Source organism: Corvus hawaiiensis, chromosome 4 (genome assembly GCF_020740725.1).
Source record: "Corvus hawaiiensis isolate bCorHaw1 chromosome 4, bCorHaw1.pri.cur, whole genome shotgun sequence".
In the NCBI taxonomy this organism is placed as follows: Eukaryota; Metazoa; Chordata; class Aves; order Passeriformes; family Corvidae; genus Corvus; species Corvus hawaiiensis.
The window spans coordinates 67,510,705-67,526,321 of NC_063216.1; the positions used below are offsets into that span (position 1 = coordinate 67,510,705).

The 15,617-nt window shown below is 39.6% G+C and overlaps 1 protein-coding gene across 2 annotated transcripts in view; it reads left to right on the forward strand.

Moving 5' to 3' along the window:
- The window catches only part of RELN (reelin), a 275,922-nt gene that overhangs the window by 216,065 nt on the left and 44,240 nt on the right, over window positions 1-15,617 (forward strand). For both annotated transcript variants that reach the window (XM_048300517.1, XM_048300518.1), the window contains exons 31-40: window positions 3,396-3,472; window positions 4,962-5,120; window positions 7,069-7,257; window positions 7,483-7,756; window positions 9,056-9,196; window positions 9,289-9,466; window positions 10,867-10,951; window positions 13,549-13,731; window positions 15,095-15,266; window positions 15,345-15,447. In XM_048300517.1, coding sequence (XP_048156474.1) covers window positions 3,396-3,472; window positions 4,962-5,120; window positions 7,069-7,257; window positions 7,483-7,756; window positions 9,056-9,196; window positions 9,289-9,466; window positions 10,867-10,951; window positions 13,549-13,731; window positions 15,095-15,266; window positions 15,345-15,447 — 1,561 coding nt within the window. The remainder of the gene's footprint in view (window positions 1-3,395; window positions 3,473-4,961; window positions 5,121-7,068; window positions 7,258-7,482; window positions 7,757-9,055; window positions 9,197-9,288; window positions 9,467-10,866; window positions 10,952-13,548; window positions 13,732-15,094; window positions 15,267-15,344; window positions 15,448-15,617) is intronic.

Sequence of the window (15,617 nt, forward strand, 5' to 3'; positions counted from 1 at the left end):
CTCAGATATTCAGCCTCAGATATCTTGCCCTGAACAGATGTATCCTACTTAAATGTTTGAGGCCATCTATAACATTAACTGGGTCTTTTTCTCTAGAAGCAAGGGCACACTAAGTTTGTGAGAGTGTGAAGGGTTAACTGAAAGGCCCATACGCTAAAAAGAAAATAATTCCTCAGCCTAGAAATTTTTTTCATTATTGGAGCTAAAATTAATGTCACTTGAAAGGGGAGATTAAAGGGAAGTACTTTTTCCGATTTTGGTATTACTTTTTGCATTCAATAATGCCTTGCATAGAATTCAGTTATCTTATTAGGGGTCATCTTAGCCCCTGCACAGTTCTCTTTTATTTTTGCAAGGGTTTTTTGGTTGGGAGGTTTTGGTGACTGAGTAAACAGCAGGAAAATATGCCTTGAAAGACATACTGTCAGATATGTGGATTGAGGGTTGTGAATAGGAAGGCTGAAACTCCTGCAGTAGATTTTTAAGCTGCTTATTTTTCAGGTTAATAGTGTTTTCCCAGACCTTTTAAGATCTTGTTTTGTTAAATCATGCATGGAAAAGCCTGACTGAAAACTTGAAAAATATTGCAAGACACTAAATTTTTATTTTCATTCTGAATTCCTGCAGATCTACCTATGCATGTTCCCTACCACCAGTTACAGCTTTTTGAATGTAAAATGTAAATTTGATGTAAGGAATGTACAGAATTTTTTTTCTTTTTTTGAAGTACAAAGACTCTTTTCTCTTTCACCCTTCTCTTCCTAGCAGAATGTGGTCCATGGGGGCTTGGTGTCCCTGGTTTGCTGTGCTCCAAAGGGGTTGAGATTTGCCAGCCTGAGGTGTGTGGTGCTGCCCAGGGGAGCAGCCCAACAGGGCACTGCCACACCCAGGTGTCACACTCAGGGCACTTCGAACTAAAGCTTGTCCCTGGGAGCCAATGACCATAAACAACCACTCAAATTTTAGTTTATACATTAAGTGATATCATAATCTTAGCTTTGTTTGTCCTATTGCCTCCTTATTCCTTTATATGATTGACTACACCCCAGATATTAGGAGAATGTCATGTAGCGCTAAGGGAGCTGTAAGTGTCAAAGTTATTTCACCCAGACGATTTTTTTTTTTTTTGCTCTATACTTCAGAAATCCCCTGGAGTCTCTCCATCCCTTCTGTATTGCGTGCCCCAACACACCAAAGGCACAATTTCACCAGCAGTATTTCCATCCTTCTGACTGACAATGTAATTCATGGATGCATTTTGGTTGCTGATGAGCTCCTGCCTCCCATTTTGATGGCCTGTGAGACTCTTGACTATCTGTACAGTGGGAGCATTTGCACACAGTTCCTACCTGGCAGCTAGAAACAAACCATGGAATATATATATATTTTTTTGTTCCAAGTGGTGACATCTGGCTTGTTAGCTGACCTAGATCCCATCTGCTTTACAGGCTCCATTGCTAATGATTGTGCAACCATCCCAGGGAGCTGTTCTAGGTCAGACACTTAGAGATCAGATGGGCTGATTCACCCCTCTGCAAAAAGGGTTTCTTGGTCTTTGGTTTTGCTTTTTAACGATCTTGACACTTGGCAAGAATAAAAGAATTTCATCACAGGACTGTAAATCTATTCACCTCTGAGGCTTCTGTGTAGAGTTTCATTGCCTGAATACTTCTCCAACAGCAGAGCTGCAGCAAACAAATAGAACTTACCTGGCTAAATGGTGTGTAGTACTGTGAGACTGACTAGTCTTGAGCTATCTGTGGGGTTATCTTAGCAATGAGATTGATGAGGATATTCTGGCTTGTCCTAGACGCGATGGATATACAAAACGTGTCAGACAGTAGATTTTGATAACAAAACTGGAACGTGGCTGGAACATACAGCTTGTGTATGTAACGGTGGAGGAGGGAAATTGGAATCCTGTCTGCATTTTACTGGCTCTGGCTGTAGTCATGTAGCTTGTCTGTGATTTTACCAAAATTACTACAAATTAGGACCAAATCCTCTAAAGCAAAAAGAGTTATCCTTGTGGGAAATTATTTGAGTGGCAAAAATGCACCTCAATATTTATATTTTAAATAAAGAAGTTATCTACATGCAATAGAATTAATGAAGCCTGATTTTCTATCATCCTAATTTAAAAACTGGCCAGGAAGCAAGGAGGAGCATGCAAAAGCTCATCCTGGGGTTGTGAGTCCATGTTCTCCACTCTGCTCAGGTGCTGTTTTGGGTATGCAATGGAGACAACCTGTGAAGAATGTGCAGATTAGGGGGTGGTGGCATTCTCAGTCATCTCAATGCTCTTTACCTTAGTTATGACCCAGTAAGACTCAGATGGATGCCTGAGACATGCAGTGAAATTTGGTGAGTGAGCAGCAGGACATTAATTGAAATTAATTGTTGTTAAATTGCACAATAGTGTGTATCTAAGAGGAAATATAAACTACTCTAAAACCACAGAGTCACAATAATAAACACAAGCTCAGCAGGGATACTCTGGCATGGCTGCAGATTGGGGGAAAAAAATTAACAGTATTTTGGAGCAGAACGATGGAATAATACTTAATTCAAATACAGCTAAACAGGGATGTTCCAGACTAATCCAGAGTTCTGTCAATAAAACCAGAAATCCTGTCTCAAGGAGTTTTGTGGCATCAGAAGGATTGCAGGAAGTAGTTTTGGGAAAAATTGAAGACACGGAAAAATGTTCATGCAGAGACTCAGATGCAACGGTTGCCATGGTTTACAGTAGAAAGGGATAAGAGAAGGTAGGGAAGTTATAAAAGCACTGACTACAGGACAGGTTGCAAGAAAAGCAGACCAGGAACTTTTTTTCACCATTTCATGATGTGAGAACAAGAAAATATTCAATGAAATCATAATGTATAGGTTCAAAATCAAAGGGCCTACTTCACAAAATCTTCAGTGAACTCATTTCACTGAAAATTGTTTACATCAAGAATTTAAGGGTCTAAAAAGGATTGGTGGTTTAGGAGGATATAAAAATTTTATTACAAGTCTAATGCTGTATTTTAAAGCTTCACCTAATTTCCAGTTACAAGAGGCCAAGGTAAGATCTGATGTAAGAAACAGCTTTGCCTGCTTTGTAGATTTTGCACCTCTTGTGTGAGATGGAACTGCTAAATTCTGCTACTCACTCAAAACCACATTTATTAGGCACGGGATTAATAAACCACATCACTTTCTTCTGTCTTGGGTCCTTCACTATTTACCATGCTCACGTTTGATTTCTCTATGAATATTCCCTAATCAATAAGCCTGGAATAATGACCTAACTGAAAATGCCATTAGTTAAGAGGGGCAAATTATCCTGACTGATCTTGTGGTATCAGAAGATGATTACACTTCTTTTCTATCCTGTGTTTTTTTAAAAGGCTGGTTCAATTTTATGTACAACTTGGAAGCAAGACTGTTGGTAACTCCTGCAGTAGACCAAGAGCCAGGAATGAAGGTAAAGCCCCTTTTCTTTATAATAACCCTTTTTCATTTTGCATCTTCTGCAGTGTTTTTGCCTTTTGCTGCCTATACAAAATCAAAAAGATTTTTATTTTAACATAAATTAATTACCTCCTCAGTTTTCATAAATGTTGCAGAAAGCTATTTACTTTTGATTGATGTTATTATTTGTAATTAGTTACACCAAACATAATGGTGATCCATCTGTAGGAGTAACTGTTGAAGCTGTGATGGTCTAAGAAAGACAACATTCACGAGGCAAGGTGTAATAGCTTTTATTAGACTACTTGATAGTGTTGGAAAACAGGTAAATTTACAATTTACACAGGACTTTTCATTAGGTCTGAAATAAAAGGAATTAAATTCCAGTTCATGATAACTCCATTTTTGACCTGAAGAAGAGTTATGTGCCTGAAAACTTGCTCGTCTTCTCAACTACACCAGTGGGTCTAATAAAAAATTGCCTTCCAAACCAAGCTCATGCATGATTTACCTAAAATGCAAAATTATAAAGCTGCAGCTGAAAATTTATTTAGTCTCAATAAATTCATCTCTCCCAGATATCTCCTTTTATTTGACCCACATGCTTAAAGTTACTGGGGTGGAGGACTGATGCTTGTGTTTGAGAAGGTTCAGCATTTTGGGAGCAGATTCCCATGTAAAGTGGTCTGGTTGCATGAAGACAGACCACTGATGTGATAGGTGAGAAGATTTAATTTTCCTCTCAGTATAAATCATTTAGTGTCAGTGGACTGTTTCCTTTGGCATTTACATTGACTCACTCACTGAGGAAAGCTGTCATCTTGCAGCATGGATTACACCAAGGGTTTGATTCGCCTCTCATTTGCACCAGTATAAGACACAAGAAAATTCAATTATCTTTGAACATACTCCAATATAAAAGAGTTTTAAGAGAAGAAATATACACAGGGGCTTCTTTCTTGTATTATCCCCTTTGATGAGCTCTGCTGGGCTTCTGTTGTGTCCTAGTATTTGCCATACTGTGTGTAGGATACAAAGACTATCTTAAATTGTCTAAATATTATGATAATTAATTTCCAAGGATGCTGTGAGCTTGCATACATAGCAGGAACATTGTGATCCCAGCTATCAGAATTATAACTTAGTCTTCCACATGAACTGCAAGGATATCCAACATGAACTAAATACTGTGTAAAGAAAAATCACTTTATTCCTATCATTTCTGGGGTATGATCATTAGTTTCCCTGAGGGTGTAAAAAAATTGATCCTTTGAGTTCGATGAAGACAGTCAAGATCTCATGTGGCAACTGCTGACCCATGTAACATTTGCAGTAGGACTTTCTCCACAAAATGCTTCTGGACCAGGAGATGCCTAAAGGGTAGGGCAGATGTCAAAGGGCCTGTGCACAGGATGGGAGTTGGCAGTTCCTGAGTACAGGGTGAACTGCCACCTCTTTGCTCTGCACAGCCCACTAACTGCTTTTCTTAATTTTAAATACAGGGCTTGTTGTTCAATACACAAATGACAATGGGATCACCTGGAGTTTGCTGCGAGAGCTGGACTTCATGTCCTACCTGGAGCCCCAGGTTGTTTCCATAGACTTACCCCGCGAGGCCAAGACCCCTGCCACCGCCTTCCGCTGGTGGCAGCCACAACATGGTAAGCAAGGCCATCCTAAAAACTCATTCAGCAGCTTTGTGCAACCCACATGTCAGTGCTACTCAGTATAGACATGTTGTGCAGAGACCTCAGCTCGTGAAAAACACGGTATTTTAAACAGTTGGGTGTTGTAAGAACATATTTGGGCTTTCCTGAGTCACACTATGGGGAAGATTTTTTTTTTATAGCATCAAGCTGAAAAGTGGGCTTAAGAGTAAAATAGTTTAAGAGCTAAGTTTAAATCAAAGATGCTGTGATAACAGGGGGAGGGGAAAAGAATACTACATAAAATAAAATAAAATAAAATAAAATAAAATAAAATAAAATAAAATAAAATAAAATCAGTAAGATTAGAGTTTTTACCTGAGTATAGAGTGACCTGGGATGCCAAATGGCTTACACTCTTTATCTCATTTTTTCTACCTGGTGGCTCCCATCTCACTATTTTAATATCTCCACACTCCAAAGCAGGACCCTCTCCTCCCACCATTTCTGGTGTCCCAGACCCCAGCTCCCCTGCACCTGCAAAACCACTCAACCACTTCCCACATCCTCAGCTGAAAGTAAAACCCTAGTGCTGACTGATTCCTACAGCCACTGTGAGAGTTCCCACCTCTCATGGGAGCACATTACCACTACTAAAAGTGTCCTGATTAAATGTCTTACCTTTGCACAAAGCAGCAGCTCCTGGATCTGCAAGAAATATAAGGCAATATTCAGAAATATAGCAAAGTACATTTCAACAGCAATTCCTTGGGGAGCAAAGCACATAGCTTACATTCAGGTAATTATGGTAAGCAGCTTCTTAGACATCATTTATCATTTTGATGGCCGATTGTATTCATACATTTTCTTGTATGTGCTGGACTTAATTGTCCTCACTCGGTAAGAGAATAGACAAGACAAGAGGGATGTGATTTAGTTAAGAAGACAGTTCCTTTAGTAAAAAGTGCTGAGCAACAACTGGAGCACCACAGACCATCATTCTGTGATGATCATTTGCATTGGTGAGTGGTGCAATGTCCAACCTATTGCTCCCTGTACTTGCCTTGTTGGCATCTGGATGACATCTGTCCCTGCTGAGGGTGATCACTCTTAAGACCACCTGATGGCAGCCCTGTGGCTTCCAGTAAAAGCAAAGTTTTATGACTGGAGGTTGAAATATCACCTTCCACACCAGCACATACAGGTGACAACCACTTCTCTCAAAGATGTTAGTTCCTTCATGGACTATCTTCTGTCTGCCATTCCTCAGCGCAGAGTGGCCCTATCAGCCATGACCCTCATGGTGGCAAGGCAAAACTCCTGGCATATTGCTGCAAGCTCCCAATTTATTGTAAAGGCTTTCCTTCCTCTCCTGTGAGGGCAGTAATCATGCAGTAAGATGTTCTTTTCAGCATGCCAGTAGAAAGGTGAATTGAAATGAAGGCTGTGGAAATGGGCTGGAGATGATGATGAAAGTGAAATGCCTGTAGGCTGGAGAGCAAGAGGAGAAAGATTTCTGGGAAGGAGAACAGCTGTTCTCTAGATATTATCTATATGCAGAGCCTTCAGCATTTTCCTTCATGTTCTATTCGCTTTCATACAAAAGCTATTTTGGGAATTAGACTGAGGCCTTTCCAATTCAGCTGTGGGGATTGGCAGGAAGGTTGTGATCCATAAAATGAAAATCTCCAATCTAGGGGCTCAGAGAGTGTCTCATCCAAACAGAGGGAGAGCATATGATGGCAAAGGCACTGAAGCTAAAGAAATGAAGAGGGAAATACCTGTATTTATCTGTAGTAGAAACATACTCTAGAGTCCAGGTGCATCCTTGAGCAATGTTTTAGTCTTGTTTAACAGCACTCAGTCTATGTGATTGAGCACTGCTCCCTGAGTGAACACAGCATATGAGCAGAAAAAACAACTTACAGGGACTCCACTAACCTGTCTGTTCTGGTTTTTGTAGGGAAGCATTCAGCTCAGTGGGCTTTGGATGATGTGCTTATAGGGATGAATGACAGCTCTCAGACCGGCTTCCAGGATAAATTTGATGGAACTGTGGATTTACAAGCAAGCTGGTACAGAATACAAGGAGGTCAAGTGGACATTGACTGCCTGTCTATGGATACAGCTCTGATGTTCAGTGAAAACATTGGTATGTGTCATCAAACTGCTACATTTTCTATGAGTCTATTCTATCAATTACACATAGATCAAGTTTTACAAGATGGGAGGTATAGACAAATCCAGGTATTTAGTAATCTGCAGGGAAGAGAAGGCTGGAAAAAGGTGAAGATAGAGGTAACAAATTTGAATGATATTACTGAAAGCATATGCTGAAGGTACACTTTGTTGTTGTTGTTTTTCTCTCTTTTCTTAGGAAAACCTCGTTATGCTGAGACTTGGGATTTCCACGTATCAGCCTCCACATTCTTGCAGTTTGAGCTGAGCATGGGTTGCAGCAAGCCATACAGCAATTCCCACAGTGTTCACCTGCAGTATTCCCTAAACAATGGGAGAGACTGGCACCTGGTGACAGAGGAGTGTGTCCCCCCAACAATTGGCTGTCAGCAGTACACCGAGAGCTCCATCTACACTTCAGAAAGATTCCAAAACTGGAAGAGAGTTACTGTCTACCTCCCACCCTCAACCAAGTGAGTGCTGCTCTTCTATCTGTTTAGCATGACAAAGGTTTTGCTGATCTAATTTGAACAAACATCCCCCGGCTTGGGAATGTTCTGCATGTCTTTTAAATTTTTAAATGTGTGTTGTCACGCCACCAGAATTTTAAATTTCACTTCAAAATATTTCATCAGCTATAATGTGAACTATAGGGAATTAAGGAAGTAACAACTTTGATGAGCAAATTCTCGAGTCTTGCCTATAATTTATGACAGTTAAAACAAGAATGCTAAACCAGCTTTTCTAACATTTATGCAATAGGAAGCAAGAATAAATACCCTGTCCCATCCTTTCCTGCAGTAGCGTTTTCTGTTATTGCACATAAGTTGTCATCCAACATTTAGGCGTGTCAGTCACAGCATTCAGTAAGTCAGAACACATGTCATTGGACGTGCCACCTCCACCCTTTTGACCGGGAGGAGCGTTCTGCTGACATCCTCAGGTTATCACATGGCTGTAAATGGATGTGGCAGATGTGCTGGCATCCATCTCACTAAAGAAAACCATGCTCTAATTTAGGAATGACAGGGCATGATGACACTGCTTACCATTGTTCTGAGTAGTTCTGTAATTCTTCAGAGCACCCTACACATTACCTCTGTCCATTTCATCACCCAGAAAATGCAATGGTAAAAATGGAGATACATTAAATGAACTGGGCCTGGGGTTCACATCTTGGTTTCTAATTCCACAGTTCATTCCAGAGGGCCATACATCATCTTCCAAAGAAGTTTTTTTTTCCAAAATACTTTCCTCATTTGAGGATAACAAGGGAGTCAGCAGTGACAGCAGTGTGTATGCATCTGCATGTTTGTACATATATATTCATACATTTTTATATATATATATGAACATATATAACCATTGTTTTTCTCTTTACACAACACTTAACATAAATGAACTTTCATTACTTACTTTACTGAAGCAATTTTATTGTTTCCACTCTGCTAGCAACACATGGAGCTGTCAAATGCTAATGGAAGTACTAATTTCTGCTCTACCACTTTGCTGATCAGCAAGTGTCTCAGCAATGATCTTTCTTGATTATCACTTTGAGCACCTTCCTTTAGAATATGGTGGAATTTTGCCTAAAAGACTAACCTGAGAAATTTAAACTTCCAGTTTCAACTAGAACATGAAGCTTTTTGAAATAAGGGGGCCATGCTTATTAATATGCTTGTCTTGTGACATCCGTGGGATTTTCTTTATTATTTAGCACTTTATGGAGCAGAATTTTGAATCCTGAAATACATTTCCTCTGTTTTTAATAGCTCTCCCAGAACACGGTTCAGATGGATTCAGTACAACTATGCTTCTGGAGTTGATTCTTGGGCTATAGATAATGTGGTCCTGGCTACAGGGTGCCCCTGGATGTGCTCAGGGCACGGCATCTGTGATTCAGGTCATTGCATGTGAGTAGAAAACGGCTTAAGCTGCTTCATGGAAAGGATGTATTTTATCCAGGCCAGATGGATAATGCCTTTTCTTCCCAATGTGTTGCTAGGTGTGACAGAGGCTTTGGAGGTCCATACTGTGTCCCTGTCCTTCCTCTGCCATCTGTCCTGAAGGACGATTTCAATGGTAACTTGCATCCAGACCTTTGGCCTGAAGTCTACGGTGCTGAGAGGGGAAACCTGAATGGTGATACCATCAAGTCTGGAACAGCTCTCATTTTCAAAGGGGTCAGAGATTGCTTACATTGAAAAAAATGAATGAAAACCAGTAGTTAAAAATAGAAAGTAAATTTTCTCTTGTTAGCTCCATATGCTTACATTGAAGTCTTTTGGCTAGAATTTGACATTTTCATTTTTCTTGTCTTTTCCTAAACATGCACCATGTTTTTTCACAGTTGTTTTTTTTATGAACGAATGAGTTTCATCTCTTTGTTGTGTATTACTTCCATTTGTGGTATAAACTCCTCCTTGACCACCAAAGGAAAGAAATGAAACTCTACATTGAGATTCTTGAAGTGAGCTATTTGGAAATATGGTACATATTGCAATCATCTTGAAGTTGCCTGATTGTCTTTTTAGTATTTTGAATAATACAAATTAGTCAGGGCTATAGTCTGTGTAATCAATGTTTATGTAGTTTGCCTGTATTTTACTCAATTCTATCCTTTTGATGCTTTCTAGCTCTTTAAAGACCTTTTTTTGTTGACTGCAGATTTCAAAAGGCCAGGAAATATATTTTCTGAATTTTTCAGTTCTTAACAAAATGCATAATAAAAAGACTTTTGTTCACAAGCATGCAAATTCTCAGCTCGCACAAGTCTTCATTTGACGCTGTGAACTCAGGTGCCCCCAAAAAGAGAAGTTAAATAATGTTTGGTGTATAAATCAATCCTTTAAATATTTATTTGCAAAACCTTAACTCCAGGTCAACCTCTTTAGATTATTTAAATCCCAAATCACGAGATGTGAGCTGTCTAAAATTTGCATTGCTTGTTCCTGCAGCTTGTTCCCCTGGGGGAATGGATCTGAGAAAGAGGGAAGCTCTGAGAGGAGGTTTGTCAAACCTGTGCAGAACAGGGACTGGCTCTGGCCCAAGGACCCACAAGAGCAAGCTCATCTGTAGAGACGGACAGGGACTCAGGGGTCCCTATGGGTTTTCCTGTCTGCTCCCTTTCCTTACCAGTCAACAGGTTGCCCCAGAAGAGGATATTTGTACAAAATGTATTTTGAGCTACAAAAAAGAACTCCTAGAGAGGACTGTACGTGCCTGGAAATTAGGGTGCTTGGCCACTGGACAGTTTGCACAAAAAATGAGTGTAGTAGCTTGGACTCAATGTCTAGATCGGTGTTTGCAGATCCAATCACAGCCCAGCAGTTCAGAGCACAAACTCGGTGAGCTGTGTCTGTACCTGTTCATGTTGCTGTGCCTCTGCCAGATCTTGGCTCCCTTTGCCAAGGCTGTCACTGTCCCCATCTTCTGCCTGGGAAAAGGTGTGGTACAGAGAACTTCCTCTCTTGCTGCCACCAGCAGTCAGTAGCAGACAATATTCCAGGTAACAATAAGCTACAGAATATCTTCGATAATGGGAAGGGAACTGCTATTCATATTTTATATTCTGTGTTTGCAGGAAGGACTGAGAATGCTTGTGTCAAGAGATCTAGACTGCACTAATACAGTGTACATCCAGTTTTCATTTAAATTTATTGCCAAAGGTAAGATCACTGTTGATTTACTATCACTTCTCTAGCTTTATTAGTACATAGTAGCAAACAGGAAAGAATACAGATTTATATTTTCTACTTCAGTGTATAGTAGAGATCAACAGTTTATGGTAGATTATATGGGAATTTGTTTGAAATTTTGCATCATCCCTACCTTGCTCCCAGCCTACACAGCTGTCTGTGCAATTCCTAAGGAAAAAGTGAACTGTAGTGACATCAAAAATAGCATAGCTAGTAAAGTCTTTGAGCAGAAGAGAAACAAAACAGCTCAAGATTTTTTAGAGATTTTCCACTATGTTGGGAAAAAATTAATTTATCTGGGGGTTTTATGACATAAAATGGTGCCTACAGGAAATTACTTAAGGGACTAATAGGAAACTACAGTGTTTTTCATTTTTCAAGCTTCAGTCCACTGCATTAAAATCTCTTACCATATGACTGCCTAATAGGTATCTTAGAGATAACTGAAACTCCATAATTCTATTTAATTGATATGAAGAATAGTCAGACTTTGCAAGACAAGTTTATGTGTCGGTGTAAATAACTTGTGACAGTTCCTCCAGTACAAGGACTTTCATGCCAATGATTCAGTCTTAGCCTGCTCCAAGGCCGTGCCATCCTTGGCCTTAAAAATTAATTATATCCAGGTCTGAAGTGACATGATGGAGAACCACTAACCTGCTTGAAGGTTTGAGTTACTCCCATGCAATTTCAGAAGGTTTTCCCAGCACTGCTGATAGAATTGGCACTTCCAGGCTGAACTCTGAATGCTGAAACACTCCTCTCCCTTTGGTGTAAAGAGGATAGCTATAGCTTCTATGGTAAGCTCAGTGCTCTGGGACTGGACCCTAACTGACTCAACATTTGCCAACAGCTTGAAAATAGTTTTGAACCCCCTCTTTCTTCCTAAATAAGTATCTTAGACAAATCTCTGTATGGACAAGTGAAAATACAGCTCTTTGTGAATTATTATTGATTTTCTTTAATGGGCATTTAACCATATATATTGGGCTATTTATTACTGGGTTTGGTACTTTATCAAAAAGAGACAAAACAGTAACAGCCAAAAACACAATATGCCCCAAAATTATAACATGCCAAATATTTCATATTTATAAGGAAACTCTTCGTGAATACTTCTTTTACAAAACTATGCCTGGTAATGTCTCTTCATATGATCACTGAAAAAATATTAAAAAATACAGTGAGTAAAAACATTGTTCTTAAGGCAGGAATAGCCAAAGGTTCAAGCCTGGATTTTGCCGCTTGATCCACAAGGAGTAAGACCATGAAACTCCAGGAGAAATTGTTCCTTACTAAATCTATATGACTTGTTAGCCCTACTCCTGGATCCAGGACTTAGTCCCAACAAATTCCTTAATGTTGAATACAAATTAATATAGCTGGGCACATCTCGGCCGTGAGTGTTAAAAGCAGTTTGTTGTGTACTGTTAATTGCCACAGATAAGCTGAAATCAGCTCCTGACTGCAAACAGCTCTTCCCTGCTCCATTCCGTGGTGGTGGAATACTTGCACTGGAGCTGAGGGGAACAGGAGTGTGTGCATCAGGCACTTTGGTTTCAGCAAGTGTGGTTATTTTAAGAACAGAACAAGGGAGAAGCTTGCACAGTGAGTAAGGGATGAAGAAACTGTCCCTTAGTCCTTTTCTTCTGCTGGTTCCTGACTGGGTTTTTGGGGATATGCTATCACTGTGCCACACTATGAAGGGAGCAGAGAGTATAAATCTGAGTGAGACCTCAGTTCAGAGATACCTTGGACACTGGTATTCATGGACAGCACTGACCAAATACATGCTGGAGGCTGAGCTTGTGAACGGTAACCAGCATCAAGTGTGAGTGCTGGGCTCTAATTAGTATGTGTTAATAGTTAGGGCTATAAAGAGCTTTTGTTTTTCTACTCTTTAAAGCTCAAAGTAAAAAAAAATAGGAGGAGCTGGTAGTTAGAAAATGCAAATTTTACTGTCAGTTCTGCTGACTTTTAGGCCCAGCTCAAAGCACAGAATATTGCTTTGCTGTTGTTAAAACATGCTGATAAAGATCCTCAGTGCTTTCCATCAATTATGTTATTTCTGGGCATAAATATTCTCATCCCAGTGTCTGCAGTGAGAGCCATAGACTATACATCTCTGAGGATAGGGACTGTGTCTTTATCTGTGGGTGCTACCAATGGTAATGATAATATCTGGTACCTGGACAAAACAAGCAAATAAATGCTGCATTACTGGAATATGTCTGTAGTAGAAGGAGCAGGTTTGTTCTAATCTAAAAAAGTGTAACACTGAGAGAGCTTCTCATCTAAGTAATTATCTGTGATCATATGTATAATGAACAGTAATGCACATTTAGGCCCTATTTCATTTGCATTTTGCAGACAGACAAGCAAGGGAAAGCACAGGAAGGTGTATGTGTACAGTAGGTGCATAACATCTCAACAGCTTAAGTTGTTGTTAAAGGAAGCCCATGCTTTGTAATAGATGTCAGAGCAACATAATTTTATTTCTAATTGAAGAAGTATTTTTGAACTTACTGGATTTTAATGAACGTAAATCCATGTCCTTTCTTCTCCAGGCACACCCGAGAGGTCTCATTCCATCCTGCTGCAATACTCTGTCAATGGTGGCATCACTTGGCACCTGATAGATGAGTTTTACTTCACCCAGACTACAGATGTCCTCTTTATCAACGTTCCACTGCCCTATGCAGCCCAAAGCAACACAACGCGGTTCAGGCTCTGGCAACCTTACAACAATGGTAAGGAAGAGACACCTCTGGGAATCCAGGTCCATTCTTGCACAGCTCAGTATCTCTAAGAGAGTAGATTTTTTGAACTGAACAATTACAGAGACTTTTAAATCATGGGGGGTTTGTGTTTGAACTCCTTCAATTAGAATTACTGCAGGATTATGTTTACTGTTCTTATAAAGCAGTTGAATGACTTAAAGTGAAGTACCTTCACCTGATATCCCTGGATTGTGTGCAGAAAACCATCAGCTTTGGCCCTGGAGGGAGTGGGAGATCAAGCAACATCAATAAAGTTAACTTCACTCAGGTTCTTCTCATTATTTTTAATGGACCTGATTCTCACTTACACTGAGGCCCCATTAGGACGCTCCAATTATACAAAAGTGTCCCAAGTGTAAATGGGAACTGGGTCTACCTTACTCAGAATTAACTAGGCATTAAAAACCCATTTAGAAAGAGTATGTAGTGAGCAGTTAATCTTTTGATTAAATTGTAAAGGACTGGAAAACCACAAGAGGAACACAGCTCATTCCTCCTGATTACAGGAGATGTGCCAGCTGAAGGAAGCTCTCCTCGGCTCTCAGTTACTGTGAGCACATTTCCTAGCAGAAACTGACACTAACAGCTCTAAAGAATTCCAGCAATCATTTAGACGTGGCAATTCAGTAACAGTTTATTCCAGGTAGGCAAATTCTTAGCACAACCTTAACAAAAAAAACCAACCAAATTCAAATCTGGTCCTGACAATCCAGTTTCAGTTCATTCTTCTGACATGTCCTGCCAAAATCAATTACATAAACTTTTCTCTGATCAACTCCAACACTTTAAGATAAGTGAAAAAATGTTACACATAATATCTGTCAATTTAATCTTTCCTCTTCAGTTTGAGAATACCAATTTTCTGATGTATATGAATACATAATCCATTGGAGAGAACGAGTTTCAGAGCTTCCATCTCTATGGAAGAACTCCTCCCAGGCAAATACAAGCTGCTGAGTACAAGAACATAGAATGAAATTGCACTTTCAGGCTGCTTGGACTCTGTAGCAGCTGCTCATTTAGATGATTCTTAATTGAATAAGACAATGACAGAATTTCAAAGTAAATGTGATTTAAATAGAAGATAATTGTTCAACAGCCATTGCTTTCCACTCTTAGTTTTGCTGTGACTTCTATAAATTTAAGGGAATAAAAGTTAATTCCATAGGGTCAGGCTGCAGAGCAGTATGGGGACTATTTTCATGGGAAGTGAAAATAGTGAACCCACACTTTTAGCACCCTCTTCACATAATCTGTAAATACTGGCTGCTGTAATGCTCTCTAATAATAATGGTATTAGGTCTTAATAGGAATATTTCCATTTTCTTTGTAGGCAAAAAAGAAGAAATCTGGATTATTGATGACTTCATTATTGATGGAAATAACCTGAAGAATCCCATTATCCTTTTGGATACCTTTGACTTTGGTCCTAAAGAAGACAACTGGTTTTTCTATCCTGGTGGAAACATTGGGCTTTATTGCCCATATTCGTCTAAAAGAGCTCCGTAAGATTCTCTCAGCAATGCAGTAGAAAGAAGTGACTTTGTAAACAGAGTCTAAACACTCCTTTCCTTTATTTACAGGGAAGAAGATTCAGCTATGGTATTTGTTTCAAATGAAGTTGGAGAGCACTCCATTACCACAAGGGACCTGAGTGTAAATGAAAATACTATCATACAATTTGAGGTACTTGTCCTCAGAAAGTTTTTGCCTTTTTGTTCATGTCCTTCCACGTTCTGCTCTGGCATATTTGCCTAGCTGTTCTGATTGCCAAGTAGAGACTCTAATTGATTTGACATGACTCTCCCTCATGTGAATGTGTCATGATGCTTTTAATGCACAGATAAGGGAAATTT